The sequence below is a fragment of the Oncorhynchus tshawytscha genome, linkage group LG24 (genome assembly GCF_018296145.1).
Source record: "Oncorhynchus tshawytscha isolate Ot180627B linkage group LG24, Otsh_v2.0, whole genome shotgun sequence".
Classification (NCBI taxonomy): Eukaryota; Metazoa; Chordata; class Actinopteri; order Salmoniformes; family Salmonidae; genus Oncorhynchus; species Oncorhynchus tshawytscha.
Window position 1 is genome coordinate 16,790,631 of NC_056452.1, and position 21,092 is coordinate 16,811,722.

At 44.0% G+C, this 21,092-nt stretch overlaps 1 protein-coding gene across 4 annotated transcripts in view; it reads left to right on the forward strand.

Moving 5' to 3' along the window:
* Positions 1-21,092, forward strand: part of LOC112223240 (formin-like protein 1) — a 53,018-nt gene that overhangs the window by 23,017 nt on the left and 8,909 nt on the right. For all 4 annotated transcript variants that reach the window (XM_042305402.1, XM_042305401.1, XM_042305400.1 and 1 more), the window contains exons 2-13: positions 7,869-7,952; positions 9,377-9,460; positions 9,687-9,760; positions 10,483-10,566; positions 11,036-11,161; positions 13,145-13,253; positions 13,548-13,624; positions 13,790-13,883; positions 18,867-18,941; positions 19,467-19,577; positions 20,000-20,149; positions 20,352-20,453. In XM_042305402.1, the coding sequence (XP_042161336.1) occupies positions 7,869-7,952; positions 9,377-9,460; positions 9,687-9,760; positions 10,483-10,566; positions 11,036-11,161; positions 13,145-13,253; positions 13,548-13,624; positions 13,790-13,883; positions 18,867-18,941; positions 19,467-19,577; positions 20,000-20,149; positions 20,352-20,453 (1,170 nt within the window). The remainder of the gene's footprint in view (positions 1-7,868; positions 7,953-9,376; positions 9,461-9,686; positions 9,761-10,482; positions 10,567-11,035; positions 11,162-13,144; positions 13,254-13,547; positions 13,625-13,789; positions 13,884-18,866; positions 18,942-19,466; positions 19,578-19,999; positions 20,150-20,351; positions 20,454-21,092) is intronic.

Here is a 21,092-nt window from a genome sequence, read left to right on the forward strand (position 1 = left end):
CTAGTAAAACCAAATGCATGCTTTTCAACCGTTCGCTGCCTGCACCCGCACGCCTGACTAGCATCACCACCCTGGATGGTTCCGACCTTGAATATGTGGACATCTATAAGTACCTAGGTGTCTGGCTAGACTGTAAACTCTCCTTCCAGACTCATATCAAACATCTCCAATCGAAAATCAAATCTAGAGTCGGCTTTCTATTCCGCAACAAAGCCTCCTTCACTCACGCCGCCAAACTTACCCTAGTAAAACTGACTATCCTACCGATCCTCGACTTCGGCAACGTCATCTACAAAATAGCTTCCAACACTCTACTCAGCAAACTGGATGCAGTTTATCACAGTGCCATCAGTTTTGTCACTAAAGCACCTTATACCACCCACCACTGCGACCTGTATGCTCTAGTCGGCTGGCCCTCGCTACATATTCGTCGCCAGACCCACTGGTTCCAGGTCATCTACAAGTCCATGCTAGGTAAAGCTCCGCCTTATCTCAGTTCACTGGTCACGATGGCAACACCCACCCGTAGCACGCGCTCCAGCAGGTGTATCTCACTGATCATCCCTAAAGCCAACACCTCATTTGGCCGCCTTTCGTTCCAGTTCTCTGCTGCCTGTGACTGGAACGAATTGCAAAAATCGCTGAAGTTGGAGACTTTTATCTCCCTCACCAACTTCAAACATCTTCTATCTGAGCAGCTAACCGATCGCTGCAGCTGTACATAGTCTATTGGTAAATAGCCCACCCAATTTGACCTACCTCATCCCCTTACTGTTTTTATTTATTTACTTTTCTGCTCTTTTGCACACCAATATCTCTACCTGTACATGACCATCTGATCATTTTTCACTCCAGTGTTAATCTGCGAAATGATTTGCCTCCCTCCTCATGCCTTTTGCACACAATGTATATAGACTCTCTTTTTTTCTACTGTGTTATTGACTTGTTAATTGCTTACTCCATGTGTAACTCTGTGTTGTCTGTTCACACTGCTTTGCTTTATCTTGGCCAGGTCGCAGTTGCAAATGAGAACTTGTTCTCAACTAGCCTACCTGGTTAAATAAAGGTGAAATAAAAAAATAAAAAAAGTAAAGGCTTAGTCTAGGTAGCGTGAAATAGGGAGATTGTGCAAGAGTAGAGGTAATGTGTTGGAGATGGAGAACCAGTTTACAGTAAGTACTGTTTAATAGTGCATATGACATAGTTAAACACCTACTGTATGTAACCGCAATGAACAATGATTCCTAACCGCTTTGTATTGACACTGTTTTGTACTGTAGGCAGTAAAGCAACAAGACAGTAAGTCATGGCTTTTGAGGTTCGATATCAGTGTGAATGGGGACTGTTTCACGTCTGACTTCATTCTAACAGTCGGCTTACTAATGTAAACCGTTTTTACGTTTAAATACACTATTTTCATCCTTTTACATGAGTGAATACATACAGTAAACCATATGCCTTGTTCATGTAGTATGCGTCATGGTGAACAATGTAATAATGTTTACATGCAGACCGTCTCTATATCTCTGTAGCTACCTGATTCTCCAGCAGCTATTTCAAAAAAAATGTGTTTGAGTGAAAGTACTGACTATGACGTCAGAAGGATGTAACCTATTGTCACTGTCTGATAAAAACCTCGTAACTTCATTTTTGCCATTTTTATTGAAATTAGTAACTTCCCTCAATGTATTCTAAAAATGGCTCTAGGACCAAGAAAATGTTTTCAAAATAGCTTCTAAATTTTCCTAAATGAATGTTTGTTAATAATAGGAAAATATGACTTTTTTTTTTTTACATTTCCTGAAGTTTCTGTTTTGAAGATGAGAGGTTTTCATCAGTGATGCACTCTCTCTATTCTACACTTCCGCGGTCTCTCCATACCTCCCTCTTTAAAAAAATCCAGCAAAACACACTCTCCCGTGTTGTGGCAACAGCACCAGGCTCCCAGGTGAAACAGGAACACTATCTGGCAGCAGTTCGGGTCGCCTGTCGACTGTATAGGGGCAGGGTTGTCCCCGCTGAGTGATGCTTAATGAAATCATTGAGGTGCTGCGTTATTGACGAGCTTGTCATAGCAACCGGCTGCACTGTGCATTCAAGGGACATCGTGTGCCTGTCTATTCACATGGCCTATTCATATGGTCAGGAGTTTCAGGTGACTCATACCGTCTATGATTTGCAGTGTTCACAAATTCATACAGGTAACTGCCAAAATAATGGAAACACTTGAGTAAATTAGGGATACAAAGTATATTGAAAGCAGGTGCTTCCACACAGGCGTGGTTCCTGAGTTAGTTAAGCAGTAAACATCCCATCATGCTTAGGCTCATGTATAAAAATGCTGGGTAGGCCATTATTTTTGCCATTATTTTGGCGACTTTGGCTATGTCCTCATGGGATGACAATGCCCCCATCCACAGGGCACGAGTGGTCACTGACTGTTTTAATGAGCATGAAAAATATGTAAACCATATGTGTCACGTCCTGACCTTAGATGCTTTTTATTCTCTATTTTGGTTAGGTCAGGGTGTGACTAGGGTGGGTACTCTAGTTTTTGCATTTCTATGTTGGCCTGGTATGGTTCCCAATCAGAGGCAGCTGTCTATCGTTGTCTCTGATTGGGAATCATATTTAGGCAGCCTTTTTCCACCTGTTTTGTGTGGGATCTTGTTTTTGTATTGTTGCTGTTGAGGCCTACAAGGCTGTACGTTTTGTTGGTTTTCTCTTTCTTGTTTTGTTGCTGGTTGTCATTAATAAATATGATTAACCTACCCCACGCTGCATCTTGGTCCGACCATTCTTACAACGACGAGCGTAACAAAATGCCATGACTGTTTCAGTCACATTTCACATTTACATAATTTAGTAGATGCTCTTATTCAGAGTAACTTACAGTTAGTGCATTCATCTTAATATACCTAGGTGGGACAACCACATATGAAAGGTATAGTACAGTGTTACTCACACTTTTTTGTAAGGGGGTCACTTTGGGTTGAGACAATCATTCAGAGGGCTGCACAGGTCATTCATTTATTGTACTTTTTCTTCCAATATTATCAATTATCAATTGAGAGCAAATTCAGAGTAATAGAGCACATACAATTGATTTGATGTACAGCAAATCACAAATATATATACATACACAATTGGCCCAGCGTCATCCGGTTTTGGCCAGGCTAGGCCATCATTGTAAATAAGAATTTGTTCTTAACTGACTTGCCTAGTTAAATAAACGTGAAATAAAATAGAATTTAAAAAAAGTGGCTTTGAAGTAGCTTGTTTGTGAAATCAGCATACGATATTTCGGCTGAGGCCAAAAAAACATTATTTGACAATCTCCGCGTCTGTGAAGGTCTTCTTGTTTCTCGCGAGTATCCAAGCAATCTCATATGTTGCCTCTGTCGTTTTCTCTGCAACAGTGCTAGATCTGTCTATCATTTGTTGTTGTCCTTTGAGCTGTCCTGTTTTAAGTTGCGCTACTTTGTTGTTTCTGAGGTTGCTTTGTGGTGGATTTGTTTTGTTAATGTGGGCATGGTGTGACTGGAAATGTCGCTCAAAATTTGCTCATTTAAAACAGTTGACTACCTTGTATAATAAGACAAAGTGAGTCCCATTATGCAGTACAAAAGAATATTTGTCTGTCCATTTCTCGTGGAACTTTCTGTGTTCTTCTTGAATCGACCGTATCCTTCTCTTAGCCACTGGAGCCACGTTAGCCACGTTAGCCACGTTAGCCACGTTAGCCACGTTAGCTCTGTTAGCTAGATGCATTTCCCCGCATTTCCTCTTCTTGATTTTCCTGGTTCTCCGGAGGTTATTCGTTCATAGCTGTCACGTTGTTCTCCAGCTCTCCCCCCTAATTTTCATTGTCAATCGATTTCAGTTGATTTTTTTACAATAAATCGATCCATGTCTACCAGACTGCAAAATTTGTCGGTCGCTGTAGCTGAGCAGTTGCGTTCTATTTCGGGAAACTGCCATCCAGGGAACAATAGATATATTCAAAGAAGTGATTCAGGCCTGCATTAAACATATTGAATTGAATCATTGTTATGTTTTAACAATGGAAAATAGGAAAATCACAGTGAGCCACAAAATACACTTTTCCTCAATAAAGTAAATATCAGCAAGGTCAGAGCTGGGGGGGGGGCAAGTGCATATTTAAGACTCTCTTGGAAGAGGTAGGCCTTCAGGTGCTTTCAGAAGGTGGGCAGGGGCTCTGCTGTCCTAGCTGGTTCCACCATTGGGGTGCCAGGACAGGGAAGAACTTTGACGACTTGGCTGAGCAGGAGTGGCCCTCCTCTAGAGGTGGGAGGGCCAAGAGACCAGAGGTGGCAGAACGGAGTGCTCGGGTTGGGGTGTAGGGTTTGAGCATAGTCTGAAGATAGGGTAGTGTAGTGGATAGGAGCTTCAACTGGAAGCCTGTGGAGTTTGCAGACGAGCAGGGTAACATGTGAGAACTTGGGAAGGCTGAAAACCGGGTGAGCTGCAGCCTTCTGGATAAGTTGCAGGGGTTTGTTGGCACAAGCGGGGAGCCCAGCCAACATCGAGTACAGTAGTCCAGACGGGAGATGGCAAATGCCTGGATTAGGACCTGCGCCGCTTCCTCTGTGAGGTAAGGTCGTACTCTATGGATGTTGTAGAGAATGAACCTGCAGGAGCGAGTCACTGCTTTGATGTTTGCAAAGAATGACAGGGTGTTGTCCAGGGTTACATCAAGATTCTTTGCACTCTGGGAGGGCGACACTAGAGTTGTCAACCGTGATGGAGATGTCTTTGAGCGGGCAGGCCTTCCTTGGGAGGAAGAGCAGTTCTGTCTTGTTAAGCTTGAGGTGGTGAGCCGAAAACCAAATTGATATATCTGCCAGGCACGCAGAGATGCGTGTCGCCACTAGGGGAAGGAGAACTTTTGTTGAGTGTCATTCACATGGCAATGATAGGAGACCGTGTGAGGATATGGCAGTGCCATGTGACTTGGTGTATAGAGAGAAGAGGAGAGGACCTAGAACAGAGCCCTGGGGGACACAAGTAGTGAGAGTATATGGTGCAGACACAGATCCTCTCCACGTCACCTGGTAGGAGCGGCCTGCCAGGTAGGATGCAATCCAAGAGTGTGCAGAGCCTGAGACGCCCAGCCCTGAGAGGGTGGAGAGGAGGATCTGGCGGTTCACGGTGTCAAATGCAGCAGATAAATCTAGGAGGATGAGAACAGAGGAGAGAAAGTCAGCCTTAGCAGTGTGGAGTGCCTCCGTGACACAAAGAAGAGCAGTCTCGGTGCTCTGACTGGTTGGTGTCAAGAAGATCGTTCTGAGAGAGATAACAAGAGAGTTGATCAGAGACAGCATGCTTAAGTGTTTTGGAATGAAAAGAAAGAAGGGATACAGGTCTTTAGTCTGACGTCAGATGAGTCGAGTGTTAGTTTCTTGAGGAGGGGAGCAACTCGGGCCATTTTGAAGTCAGAGGGGATGCAACCAGTGATCAGGGATGAGTTGATGATGGAAAGGGAGAAGGTCTCCAGAGATGGTCTAGAGAAGGGAGGGGTCGAATGGGTTGTCGAGCGGCCAGACCTCACTAGTTACATGATTTTATCTAGAGAGAGGCGGAAGGAAGAGGTCAAGGCGTAGGGTAGTTCTGTATGAGTGGGACCAGTGAACTCAATATGCTGAGTGAATGTAGTCAAAGTCCTCCACAGAGAGGGAGGAGGAGTGAAGGATTAAGGAGGGAAGAGAAGGTGGAAAAGAGTTTCCTAGGGTTTGAGGCAGAAGCTTGACATTTAGAGAGATAGAACGTTGCTTTAGCAGCAGATACAGTGGAAGATAAGGTAGAGATGAGGGAGTGAAAGGATGATATGTCTTCTGGAAGTTTTACTTGAATCTATTTTTTCTCAGCTCCCCGCAGCCCTGTTCTGGTAGCTCATCATGGAGCAGGAGAGGAGGGCGACCCGGCCAGGAGGAAAGGGGACAGTGCAAGTCATAAAATACGGAAAGAGAGCAGAGTATGGTCGAAGAGGCAGAATCAGGAGACGAGTGAGAAGGATTTAGCAGAAGGGAGAGATGATAGGATAGAAGAGGAGAGAGCAGTAAGAGAGAGAGTGAAGACTGCGACAGCACATGACCATCTAGGTAGGGGCTGAGTGGCTGGGGTTGGAGGAAAGGGAGACAGAAAAGGAAACAAAGTAGTGATCAGAGACCTGAAAGGGTTTGCAGTGATATTAGTAGGCGAACAGCCTCTAGTAAAGATGAGGTCAAGCGTATTGCCTGTCTTGTGAGTGGGAGGGGACTGGGAAAGGGTGAGGTCAAAAGAGGCGAGGAGGGGAAAGGCAAACGTTGAAAGGTTGAAGTCGCCAAGTACGAAAAGCTGTGAGCCATCGTCAGGAACTGAGTTTATCAAGGTGTTAAGCTCATTGAGGAACTCTCCAAGGGCACTTGGTGGGCGATCGATGACAATAATGCAAAGCTTGAGTGGACAAGTGACAGTGACAGCATGGAATTCAAATGAGGAAATGGACAGGTGAGGGAGGGGGAAAACAGAAAATCTCCAGTTAGGAGAAATGAGTAGCCCTGTGCCACCACCGCGACGACCAGATGCTCTTGGACTACCGAGAGAAAACGTAATCAGATGAAGAGAGCAGCTAGGGTAGCAGCGTTCTCAAGGGAAATCCATGTCTCCATCAGGGCCTAAATGTCAAGGTCCTGAAATGAACTCGGCGTTCTTGACTGCAAAATGGCACTTCCAAACATTGCCAGAGACCCGAAATTCCACATTGGTTGTGTAAGCCGGGTACACTAAATTAGAAGTGTTGCAGCCAATGGGTGGGGAGCGTCTGTAAAGCCTACAGGGAGAGGAGCAAACAGGTATAGAAAACACACATAGTTGCCAAAGCTACAAAAGAGCAAAATGAGAGTCATTAAATAACTAGGCAAGATACTCAAGTGAGAGAGTGGTGTGGAGCCTTACTCTCTTACTTTCCTCGAACAACTCCACAGAACAACTCGGCAGAACCGTCTTAGTTTCGGCTACAGTCTTAGTTTTTCCTACGAGGCCGCCAATGGCACGACCGCCGCTTACACCTGCTGCTGAGAAACCAGGGGAGTCTGAAGTACTAACACTAATTGCCTAGCAGAGGTGAAGAAACCACTCCCCCTCCAATACAGTCACAAAACAAGTTACAAAATGCCCTGTCCCTTGATTCTGGTTGATATGTCAACAATCATTTCCATGTTATGAGCAGTCAGCAGTTCATATATCAACTAGGCTACTGGGAAGACAGGCAGCACTTGAAGTAGATGACCCCAGCTACTAAAAACACAGTAATAGAAAACAGATAAAGACAAAAAATGATACTTATCACTCCTGGAGATATCAGGAGTCCTCTAGCTATAGAATGAAGTCACCCAATTGAACACTTATGGGAGATTCTGAAGCTGCGCCTGAGACTTTTATTTTGGCAATCAGTTACCTGTATATCTGCAGCATATCTGCAGGCTAAATGCCACCCAGTAATTTGTTACTAGTTTTCACTTTTCAACAAGAGAAGGTGATAAGATAAGCGTGATGTTTTGAAGCACATCAAGTCAGAAAATCCACTCATCATAATTGCTCTGACGGAACCTATTGCAACAAAACATCATTTGCCATCATTGCTTCTCAAAGTTCATATTTTGATCGACACCATATATAGTAAAACTCTTTTCTGACATATGAATCATTCTCTCTCTCTCTCTCTCTCTCTCTCTCTCTCTCTCTCTCTCTCTCTCTCTCTCTCTCTCTCTCTCTCTCTCACTCTCACACACTCTCTCACTCTCTCTCTCTCTCTCTCTCTCTCTCTCTCTCTCTCTCTCTCTCTCTCTTTGTTTTTTTCCCCATAGAACTCCATGAATCTGCCTCCAGACAAGGTGAAGATCCTGTGTCAGTATGACAGCGAGAAGAAGTGGGAGCTGGTCTGTGATCAGGTGGGACCTCAACTCCACTGCACCATACAACACTACTGTGCTGTGTCAATAACACTACAGTATCAGGATGTAATCATAGTTCCTAGAGGAACTTCAGAGCAGTGGTTTGTCATTTTTTTATTGAAAATTACTCACCTAAAAGTGAAAGTCATCCAGTCAAATATGACTTGAGTAGAAGTCTAAAAGTATTTGATTTTAAATATACTTATGTATCATAAGTACATGTAATTGTTAAAATATACTTAAGTATCAAATGTATAAATGATTTTCAAATTCCTTATATTTAGCAAACCATTTGTATTTAGCACTGTTTTTTAATGTATGCATATCCAGGGCACACTCCAACACTAATCGACAAACAAAGCATTTGTGTTTAGTGAGTCCACCAGATCAGAGGCAGCAGGGATGACCAAGGATGTTCTCTTGATAAATGCGTGAATTTGACAATTTTCCTGTCCAGTTAAGCATTTAAAATGTAACAAGTACCTTTGGGTGTTAGGGAAAATGTATGGAGTGAAATGTACAGTACATTATTTTCTTTGGGAATGTAGTGAAGTAAAAGTAAAAGTAGTCAAAAATATCAATAGTAAAGTAAAGTACAAATAACCCAAAAACAACTTAAGTAGTACTTAAATGTATTTTTGACTTTACTTAAGTATTTTACACCACTGCTTCAGAGTGAGGTTACATGATAACCATGACATTTCTTTAGGGAATACTACGTTATAATGATTGAATCCCTGATTCGCAGACCTTCGTAGAGTAGAACTGAGTTTTTCTTTTCATGTTTGTTTTTGTCAGTGTGTCCTTGTTTCTAGGAAAGCACCCCATTGACACACTAACACAATGAGAGTGGTCGTTCACACACACACACACACACACACACACACACACACACACACACACACACACACACACACACACACACACACACACACACACACACACACACACACACAATGTGTCCTGCTGGCAACCTCATCAATATTGTAGGTTGCTGTGGCAACGGTGAGGAGGCAGATAACTTCCTGAGGCTCGGAGGGGAGTGACATACAGGACACCTGTCACTGTTACCGTCACCGCAGCACAGACCTGCAATGGTTCAATGTTGTCCCCTATCTTATTGTTATCAAAGGCCCTCTGCCTCAACTCTGACCTGGCATCGATTGATAGATTGGCCTCCCGACAAGCAGTGTCCCAACATTGGTTCAGCCTCATCAACCAGCCTTGGTTCAGCCTCATCAACAGATATATCATTGGTTATGTTAGCATAAATGAAGCACTGTCAGCATCAAGGCTGTGAAGACAAAACTGTTGAGTTTTGCCCTCTTTCTCCCACAGTGCACCCATGTAATAAACATAATTAGATATACTTCTCTCTCTCTCTCTCTCTCTCTCTCTCTCTCTCTCTCTCTCTCTCTCAGGAACGGTTCCAGGTGAAAAATCCACCCTCTGCTTACTTGCTGAAGCTCAGAAGTTATCTTGACCAGGGAGGGATTAGTCGTAAGGTACTGTACCATTACATTCCTGTACCAGGCCCGTCTGGGCTATGGCTATTTTCAAAAATATAATTCCTTGAATTAATCACTGATATCCAATGAATTTGCAAAAGCTACTGTATGTTTAAAAAAACAAACATCTGGTTTCATCCATAGCTACGTAGGTCACTGCTTGTTTAGTTCTCTATACACCATCAAACATTTCTCCACAATGATAACGACCTTGTTGTGACAGTTCAAGAGGCGTGTCCAGGAGTCCACACAGGTCTTGAGAGAGCTGGAAATTTCCCTGAGGACCAATCATATTGGGTGAGACCTGCCCCCCTTACCCAACTTTTCCACTTACTCCAATCTGTTGGTTGTTTTTATATCTTTTTTAACAAATTTACCAGGTAATTTGACTGTGAACGCATTGTCATCTACAGCAACGACCTAGGGAATAGTTACAGGGGAGAGGAGGTGGGATGAATTAGCTCATTGATAATTATAAAACCGCTCTAAAGGAATCCTGTAAAAGAGCATTGGGTGAGAGCACTGAAATATGATACAATGACTTGATATTCATATGCAAACCATAAGATGCTGGATTTAGGCTGCTATTTGGCAGTTCCTGTCAGATGTGTGCTTTTGTAAACTATGCACCACAATTGCTTATTGTAAAGTGTGGGAATGAAGTCGTGGTGCATGTGAGATTCTTTCAGCGTTTCGTCGAGTGAGATTGATGTTTTAATGCTGTGGTTACTGTTCGAGTTGTGTACTTACTTATTTTTGTGTGATATTTCATATTTTTTTTCTTTTCACACAGCACAAAAAAAATTACAATGACAAACAACAACGAACACAGTCAACACCACACAATGTAACACAGTACGCTGTAAACAAATCAGTTGTGAACTTCTGAATACTGTGGTTATGTTTGATTGTTGTACAGTATGTACTAAATTGTTAATTGTTTTAAGGTGTGCCAATTGGGTCTTATTATCCTTTCCCCCCTCCTGTTTCCCATCCTATCCTGTTCCCCTTCGCTCCAGCTGGGCTCAGGAGTTCCTCAGTGAGGAGAACCGGGGCCTGGACTTCCTGGTTGACTATATGTCCTTCGCCCAATGTGCCGTCACGTGAGTACCACGTCTATGTATGGATAAGACAATCTGAGAGGAAAAGGCAAGGTTTTGACCTTGAGTGTCCATCCTGATGTGGTTCTTTATGGGGGGCTCTGGGTCTTTCCTTCTTTTTTGGGGATATTTTAGTCGTGAAAAATATCAGAGGGCTTTAGATTGAACATTTAACATAACTTGAATATTCCATATTGATAATATTGTTTCACCTATACCATTCATGTCCAAATCCCTTCGACAGATGTAGGATCTTAATTTGACCTATATTGTCGCAGCAAAATAATCCTGCAGCAACAGAATTTGAATTTTTAGTCCATAATGTTGCTTGATTGGTGGTTATGCTATTGCATTTTTTCAGTGAATGTATGTAAATCACAAAGTTAATCTGCATTTCCTGCTGTACAGGAAAATTCTCAGCAACAAAAAAGTTATCAAATTAAGATCCTACACCTGTACTTTGGACCCTCAGCTATGACATGGACAGTTTGGACAACGGGACAGCCACACCGGACAAATCTGTGGAGGACTTGACGAGGAGTGCCGGTAACTCTCCAATCCATAGTGCTTCTAAAGCTGCTCGTTCCCTTACTGTGAGGTGAGTGTCACCAGGAACTGGAGAGAAGTACGGTGCCACAATGAACGCATAAAATCTGTCTGTTGGATGGGACTGAGGTTGGACTACACTTGTAGTTCTTGCACCCTGGATTCATGGGCGTTACTTGTAAGGAAAGAACCATGACTCCCAGTCCTCCGGTACCCATACACAGACACACACTGTGACACACACACACTGTGACACACACACACACACACACAACGTGCACACTGCCCCTAACCCCCATGGGAGTTGATGTGTCTGTAGATTGATCTCTGTGGATGTCTGTGATTGACGTTACTGCATGGTTGGATCAACGCAGCGGGTGTCAGGGTGACACACACACACACACACACACACACACACTTTTATAACAACATTACAGTATCATGAGATACAGAGGCAGGCCAGCACTGTGATATAAAAGAGGTCTGACAGATTCATTGGATCAGATTCAGGGGATATGGTCCACTTTCTGTATATCTCTGTTTCTCTGTCCCACCATCCATTTCACGCTACTGTGGACTGTGTTGTAATCATCCTATAGATATATTACATCTCATTCAAATTATAGGGTGGTGTCCCTGTTGAAATGTTTAATGAAAACAAGTGGTCCATGGGGATTGACAACCTGATACACTTTGAAGTAAATTACATTATAGCATGGTTCAATGACATTCCTTGCCATGGGACAAATCAAACCTGGGACAATGTTCCTTCTTGTGTAATATAAATCCTTTGCACTGTGTTTCGAATAACCCGGAACGAGTGTGATCTGCATGAAAATGTTCTCAAAATGTCTCGGAACGTTTCTGGTTGGCCGTACCCTTGTGAGAATCTTGGTACGGCTGGTATTGCTTACCACGTACTGTAGCCTAACCTGTAGCGTCAAGGTGGACTCGTGTCTGTTTACATGTGTGTTTACATGTGTATGTGTGTGTATGAAAGCTTGGGACAGACGAGTCCACCTTGATGCTACAGGTTAAGCTACACTACGTGGTAAGCAATACCAGCCGTACCAAGATTCTCACAAGGGTACGGCCGGCAGACAGATGTGCACGCACGCACACACACACACACACACACGCACGCACGCACGCGCACACACACACACACACACACACACACACACACACACACACACACACACACACACACACACACACACACACACACACACACACCTCTATCCTCTGTACTCTTTTTCATCTGGAGGAGCCTCGTTCCTGTCACACCAACTGTTTGGTAGGGTAAACGTTGGAAGCAGCCTTCCTCCCTCTCAGCATTCTCATCTATGTTGTAAATATGGCGCAGACGGGAATGTGAGCAATGTCTACCCAGGGCAAAACCCTCAGACCTTCCACCGACCAACAGGCATCTGAGAGGGTTCATGTTGGGGCCCTGCCTGCCTGTCACTGATGCATCCAAGAGGGGTGTGTGAGAACGTATCTCGTTTATCTCCTCTGTCCTCTTCTCTTTCTACCTGTTTTTTCCTCTGTTTCTCCCAAAACATTTTGTCCCTCTTTCGCTGGTGTCTATTATATATATTTTTTCCCCTCCTTTCAATCACTCAGATGTCATTTAACCAAAATATTTCAAAGTGATTATTAGCATGACTATTGACATGTGGATGTGGCAATGAAAGCTTCATTGTGTCCTTCTTTGATGGCATCATCTTAGACAAAAATGAGTCCCATTCAGCCTTATAACACATGACGTTGTGGGGCACAGGGCTAATTTGATCTCTTCTGAGTTTTGAAATATATGCACATTATAAACGTGCACAAATTACACATAAGGTTGGGATTTTATAGTTGTTCAAACTGCGAGGGCTTTGATGGAGGCGTGTCACTACAACCATGATGCTATGTAATAACCTCTTTATGTAATAACCTCTTTACGTAATAACCTCATGTTATTACTAATGCAGCGTTATGCATTAGTAATAACATGTCAATAACAGCTACGTTTCTCACCGGGCAGATTCAACGCTCTCCACAGCAGGAAAGCGATGAGGAACTCACGCCTCGTCAGTCAGAAAGACGACGTTCACCTCTGCATCATGTGCCTCCGTGCAATCATGAACTACCAGGTACAATTCAACCTATAACACTTAGCCAGGCAGGCCCATCCACCTTCATGTCTACTGTTAAAACAGAGTGACTCAATAGCATTAGCTAGGAGAAGTAACATTTATTTCAGCGTCATGGCTTGGTAGTTTTACACACCAATAACTTTGTCTCCCTCCTACGCTGTAAATTCACTGCCCATCAAAAAAAAGCGACAGTTGCCAGGCTTTGCGTCGGTATGGATCTCCACACTGCATTGTGTGAAATACGACTGAAGGTGGCGATGACTGACAACTGTGTGTACGTGTGTGTTTTAGTCTGGGTTTAACCTGGTGATGACCCACCCGTGTTGTGTGAACGAGATCACCCTCAGCCTCAACAACAGGAACCCCAGGTGAGGACCAGTGTTATTAGTGTGTGTGTGCGTGTGTACGTGTGTGCGTGTGTGTGCGTGTGTGTGTGTGTGTGCCTGTGTGTGCGTGTGTGTGTGTGTGTGTGTGTGTGTGTGTGTGTGTGTGTGTGTGTGTGTGTGTGTGTAATGTACACTTGTACCCCTCAGGACCAAAGCTCTAGTGCTGGAGCTGCTGGCTGCTGTATGTCTAGTGAGGGGCGGTCATGACATCATCCTCTCCGCTTTTGACAACTTCAAAGAGGTAAGAGGGGTATCCATGAAGACAGTCTTTTCACCAACACTTCCTGTCAATCCCCCACACCCCTCTGAAGTCTCCCATCATCATATTGCACGTCATGCAGCAGAAGTATTCAACTCTTACCCTACGAGGTCCGGAGCCTGCTGGTTTTTGGTTCTACCTGATAATTAATTGCACCCACCTGTTTAAATCAGTCCCTGATTAGAGGGGAACAATGAAAAAGTGCAGTGGAACTGCCTTTGAGGTCCAGAGTTGAGTTTGCGGGTCATAGAGGCTCCCAGTTTCCCAAATCTCCCATTGACAACAACACACAATTTACGCAAAGCTTACATGACTTACATGCAGAGATCTGAAAAAGTCAGGATGTGGCCATCAGTCGTCTTGATTTCCTTGTGAGCACTGCACATGCCAAATCAACCTATTCAAACCCCAAAGATATCACCCAATGACCCCCCTGGCAGCTGTCATGACAGTTGTCCACTATAAGCAGGAGGGGGTGAAGGTGCCGGAGGGGGTGGGGGCACAAAAATTCTTAACAGTTGTTGGCAACGTGACAGCTAAACCTTTCCTTGGACTTCTCCCCACTGTCTGTCACGGGAGCAACTGTTGCCAACAGAGGAAGACCCCTGTGGATAGGGCTAGCCAGACATTGTGATGTAGACCTGGGTATTATTAGCAATGGGCAAGGACAGAGAAGCCAGGTCTTAGCATGAGATGCCCTACTGCAACCTGTGGTATTTACGGATAGTTGCCCCTGAGCACTGATCTGTGGTCAGTTTTGTCTTTGAAGTATAATTATCCCAGTCCAGTAGTTATGAGAAACCTCTCCCTAGAGCGGTTAATTACATGGACATTGACCAGAGTAGACAACTTTTTCAGTAGCAAAAAGTGTTCTATCAAAATGTCTGACATTCACTCGTTTTCTCTGACACATGTCTGGCGGCATGTGGAAGTATCAGAACACATGATATATCAGCATTGGTTATTTACAGTCAGTGGCGATTTTAGCGTGTAAATCTTGGTGGGGGAAATTCAAAAACTTGTTTTTGGATGCATGGCAGCAAAGCCACTACACAACACAACACAACACAACACAACACAACACAACACAACACAACACAATACTAAACAGTACATGAATTGCACCGTAATGGTGACAAACTGTTAGGGCCTACATAAAGCTGTCCCAACAGCAGAGCTTTCTTTACAGCACAATGGAGTGAATCCTTACCACCGCTACACCTGGCTATCAGCGGAGCCTTGTCTGGCAGCGACACAGTTCATTCAGCCTCATTTACTGCATTTTTAAAAACAATAGCAGACAGCTGACTTTTTTGCCCGGGCGGAAGTGGGCATCCAGCCAGGACGGGCTGTGCCAGCCCTACGCTCGAGACCTCCAGTGCGCCTCCACGGCCCAGTGTATCCGGTGCCTGCTCCACGCACCAGGCTTCCAGTGCATCTCCCCAGTACGGTAAGACCTGTTCCGATTCCACGTACCAGGCCTCTAGTATGTCTCCCCAGCCTGGTAAGCCCTGTGGCAGCTCCACACACCAGGCTTCTAGTACGTCTCCTCAGTCCGGTGAGACCTGTTCCGGCTCCACGTAGGAAGCCTCCAGTGATGATCCATGGCAAGAAACCTACAGTGATGATCCATGGTCCGAAGCCTCCAGTGATGATCCATGGCAAGAAACCTACAGTGATGATCCATGGCACAAAGCCTCCAGTGATGATCCATGGCACGGAGCCTCCAGTGATGATCCGCTGTCTGGAGCCTCCAGCAACAGTCTCCAGTCCGGAGCCTCCAGCGATTGTCCCCAGTCCGGAGCCTCCAGCGACGGTCCCCAGTCCGGAGCCTCCAGTGAGTGTCACGCCCTGACGTTAGAGAGCCATTTTATTTCTCTATTTGGTGAGGTCAGGGTGAGATGTGGTGTGGGCATTCTATGTTTTGTATTTCTTTGTGTTTGGCCGAGTGTGGTTTCCAATCAGAGGAAGCTGTCTATCGTTCTCTCTGATTGGGAATCATACTTAGGCAGCCTTTTTCCCACCTATGTTGTGGGATCTTGTTTTTGTACAGCTCTTGTAGCCTACGGAACGGTACGTTCGTTTTGGTTTCACTATGTTATTTTTTTGCTGGTTCTCATTGAATAAATATGATGACCACAAATTACGCTGCACCTTGGTCTCCTTCAAACAACACACGTTACAGAGAGAGGTTACAATTTGAAGTATTTTGTTAGGCCTATGGGGAAACCAACAAACAAACAAAACAACCCTCGCAATATCAACTGGAATTACAAGGGTCTATTACTGAACTTTTTGTTGAAAACAAATATTTGAACAGGAAGCATGGTTACAGACCCAATAACATTATATAATATCCCCTCCTCGTGAAGGAAAACACACAAGCTAATTATAATACACAAAGTAAGCAAAACAATGAAATAATTCCAACATTGCCTAAAATGATGAATAAAATACTAATAAGGTAGACCTATATAAGCAATAGGCCTATAATAATTGAGCTGTACAAACTATGGCATAAGGGATGGATGAGCGGATAAGAGGCCGTCCGTAATTTTGATTAAGACATTAATGAGCGAGCTAAAATGGACGTAGTCAATAAAACTATTTGTTCAGTACTTTTGAAAAGTAAAGCGACAGAATTCAGGACATTAGCCGTTCTTACAGTGTTCTCCCTGTACAATAAGTCAGAACCGTAGGATAAATAAAGGGGGCATATAATCAGACAATGAAAGCTCTTACAATATTCGATGATGACATTTCTCTAAAACAGGCTATAGGCTACATGTGCACCAGCAATTCAGAACAGTAGGCTGAGGGGGAAAGGTACCAAATTATTAAGGTGAGGCACATGGGCTACGAACAGCTCACTACACAATATAGTATTACTTTCTTAGCTACAGTATACATATCTCCCTGGCATATTACATAATTTATGCAGCAGTATACATTACATTTTTGGACTCGTTGTGGTGGTGCTGTGCTCACTTGAACAGGAAGGCGGCGCGGCGGTTCTTCTTGTGGGCACATTTTGTCATAAAAATGTCTTATCAAAGTCTGGCATTCTCTGGATTTATGGTGCTTTCAAGACAACTGGGAACTCTGAAAAAACAAGGCCGAATCATGACATCCAACATCTTCAGGTTGGAGCTCTAGAAAGAGTTCCAAGTTGGATGACCGTTCAGAACGTATTTCCCACTTGTCTTGAACTCTCTGAAGTCTGAGATTTCCCAGTTCCAAGTTGTCAGTTGTTTTGAACATGGAAGACATCATGCTGCATTGACAGCATGGCCAATGTCTTCAACCTTTTCTGGCCCATGGACAATGTTTATCCTTTTAAACTTGGAAAAGAGACCCTTTCAGACAGATGTTTTAAATCCTTAAACCCAGACGTGGGCCACAGACCCTCTCCACCTAATAGCAGGTAGGGGAAGCAAAATAGTGATTGCTTTGCAACGCTTGCAGTTATTCACTGATTCCTTCCAAACCACTCATTATTGAATTTGCAATTCCGACTTGTTGTGTAGTGTTTGTGTCCAATGGCCGATGAGCACCGATACACTTTATCTATCATTTCTCTTCATATGACAAGGTTTGAAAAGGATTTGCCAGTAGATTGTCGACGTGATTCATGACGATGACTGCTTGTCTAGCTTGCTAGCTAAGATTGTGAAAGTATGACTTTGACAAGATCAGTCCAATCAAAGCCATGGTAGATATAATGTGATTTGAAGCCATTTTATCTGTGGCCAATGACCTTGAGCCTTCTTGGATGGGCACTTCCAATGTAAATCTATGGCAGCACCCAAGGGGGATTGAACTGCCTAGCTTCTGCGGTGACGTAGTTTCCCCTTGAGTGGCAGAACACCGAGCCAATCAACGCACACGCTCTGTATTTTCCATTGACTGCCCCTCCACCACAGAAAGCACTGAGCTAGGCTGAAACACCTGCATTTTGGAGCTGCCTTAATACAATGTTTGCATGCGGCTTTATTCACTCAACAAATGTGTTTTTACATTGTTTGCAAACTGATATGTGACACAAATTAACGCCAAAATAACATTCAAAACAGGCAACAGCTACTGCTCCGCCTCCCCTGAATGATGGGTCGTCACTGCTTACAGTCCATCTTTTTAAAACCCTATAATGTGCCACTCAGCGATAGGCATCGCTCAAACAATGCTCACAAAGTTGTGACATATTGATTGACCTTTCAACACTTTCAAATGAGCCTGATAAAAGTCCATAACTGTAGTATCCAGAGCTCTCGCCTTCTCATATCCCAATAACACACACTGCTTAAGCAATACCTTAGAGTAGTGACCTTGCATCAGCTGCAGTTCTGGCATCAGAAGTGACAGTCATTTTGGTATCGCACGGACAAACCGTGTGGGTGAGAGATAGACGGAGGGAGGGAGCGAGAGATGATAGATAGCACATGGTGGAGGAGTGTAGAAGTGGAGGCGGAAAGACGAAGTACCAGGCTGGCTCCTGTTGCCCACAGTGGCAGAGCGTGGGCATTGTTTGGGTACAGGCTGGCAGGTTGAAGAGCAGGCTTGTATTATTTAGTGGACATGAGTGGGCTGGGGGGAGGAGCTTTAACCCTTAAAGACATATCACTGCATGTTCAAAACAGCTATTGGATATCACAGGATAGAACAGTCTAACTGATGCATTTGACTGCTTATGAGAGTGTTCTGAACCCACCTTTGTATGGCAGAGTGATGCTGATATTATAGCTTTCATTATTGAAGTAAGTTAACTTCCCTTTTAGAAGTAATTTGCGATAGCCTGGGGTAGAGAGGACGGGAGAAAAGCATACAAAGTGAAATATGGGTTGCGTGGGGTACAGGAAGCTGTATTTAAGGATACACTGCCACCCTATGCATATTTGTGGTGTTGCAGTGCAGAATTATGTGCATAGTGGAGAACCTTTTCCCCTTTCAATCCATGTCGTTCATAAGGTATGTGGAGAGAGGAGCCGATTCGAGAAGCTCATGGAGTATTTCTCCAATGAAGACAGCAACATTGACTTCATGGTGAGTCTAACTCCGAATTGCACAATTCATGTTTATTCGGTCCATCTCCTTCTTTGATGTACAGAAGAAAAAATGCTGATGGGGGTGGGGGCCACAAAAAAATTTGAATTCATCATGAGGGCCCGCATCACGGGTCTGCTCTGCGTATTTTGCCATTGGGCGGAGAGAAAAATGTGTAGTTTTACAACACATTTCTTGCCATTCTACATATTTTGCTGTAAGATGGAGGAAAATGTTTGCCATTTTTAATATGATAACTGATGATCAATGGGCCCCACCCCGGTCGGTAATTTGACCATGCTTACTATAAGTATGGATAGCTCGCCGCTCGACTAATTTACCAATCTTAAAACATTTAACGGACATTTTGAAATTCTATTCTATATTCTATTATTATCAACAGTAAGTTGAGACCCCGACTGAGTTCCTAATTTATATATATATTTGTTGTGAAATTGGTCTGCGGGCCTACAAGAGGAGGGGGGAGAGTGTACCACGCCATCTCCTACTGTTTATGTCCACCAGGTGGCGTGCATGCAGTTCATCAACATCATGGTCCACTCTGTTGAGAACATGAACTTCAGGGTCCATTTGCAGTATGAGTTTAGCCACCATGGCCTGGATGACTACCTCCAGGTGAGTGATACTGAATCACGGAGAGAAGTTGCCCCTTACCACTGATACGTCAAATCAAATTGTATTTGTCACATGCGCTGGCTGAATTACAACAGGTGTAGACTTTAACCGTGAATTATGGTCAGATGTTTTCAGAAAATATCCAAATTTACTCACTGATTTGTGAATAATGTGTCTTATAATACCTTATAATACCTCATAAATACCTTATGAGATTGCATTAGTACAACTGTCTTTCCTTATCAGAACCAAAAACCAAAAGACACATCATTCTGTTGTTTTATGTTTCTGTTGTCATGGGAGACAAGATTTGAAGGTTAACAAATGGTGCATGTGTGAACACATAATTACATAGAAAAATAGTAATGTATCTCTGTGTTTGTCTATGTATATGTGTGTCTGTGTTCCTCTGTCATGTGCAGAGGTTAAAGTTCACGGAGAGTGACAGGCTGCTGGTGCAGATCCAGGCCTACCTGGACAACGTGTTTGATGTGGGGGCTCTGCTGGAGGATGCGGAGACCAAGAACGCCCTGTTGGAGCACATGGAGGAGCTGCAGGACCACAATGCACAGGTGATCATGTGGCCATTGTGTACAAACAAAAATGTGTACAAGAGCACACATCTTTACCCATCTGTACAACTCTATATAAATGTGTGTGTGTGTGTGTGTGTGTGTGTGTGTGTGTGTGTGTGTGTGTGTGTGTGTGTGTGTGTGTGTGTGTGTGTGTGTGTGTGTGTGTGTGTGTGTGTGTGTGTGTGTGTGTGTGTTATAGATAAGCAGCAGATTGCAAGAGAGTGAGAGGGAGGCGTTGGAGACAGTGTCAGAGTTGGAGAAACATCTCATCCAGACCACCAAAGAGGTTGAGCTCCTAAAGGTATCATCTAACTAATCAAATCAAATGTATTTATATAGCCCTTCGTACATCAGTTGATATCTCAAAGTGCTGTACAGAAACCCAGCTTAAAACCCCAAATAGCAAGCAATGTAGGTGTAGAAGCACGGTGGCCAGGAAAAACTCCCTAGAAAGGCCAAAACCTAGGAAGAAACCTAGAGAGGAACCAGGCTATGAGGGGTGGCCAGTCTTCTTCTGGCTGTGCCGGGTGGAGATTATAACAGAACATGACCAAGATGTTCAAATGTTCATAAATGACCAGCATGGTCATATAATAATAATCACAGTAGTTGTCGAGGGTGCAGCAAGTAAATGTCAGTTGGCTTTTCATAGCCTATCATTAAGAGTATCTCTACCACTCCTGCTGTCTCGAGAGTTGAAAACAGCAGGTCTGGGACAGGTAGCACGCCTGGTGAACAGGTCAGGATTCCATAGCCGCAGGCAGAACAGTTGAAACTGGAGCAGCAGCACGGCCAGGTGGACTGGGGACAGCGAGGAGTCATCATGCCAGGTAGTCCTGAGGCATGGTCCTAGGGCTCAGGTCCTCCGAGAGAAAGAATGAAAGAAAGAAAGAAAGAAAGCAAGAGAGAATTAGAGAGAGCATACTTAAATTCACACAGG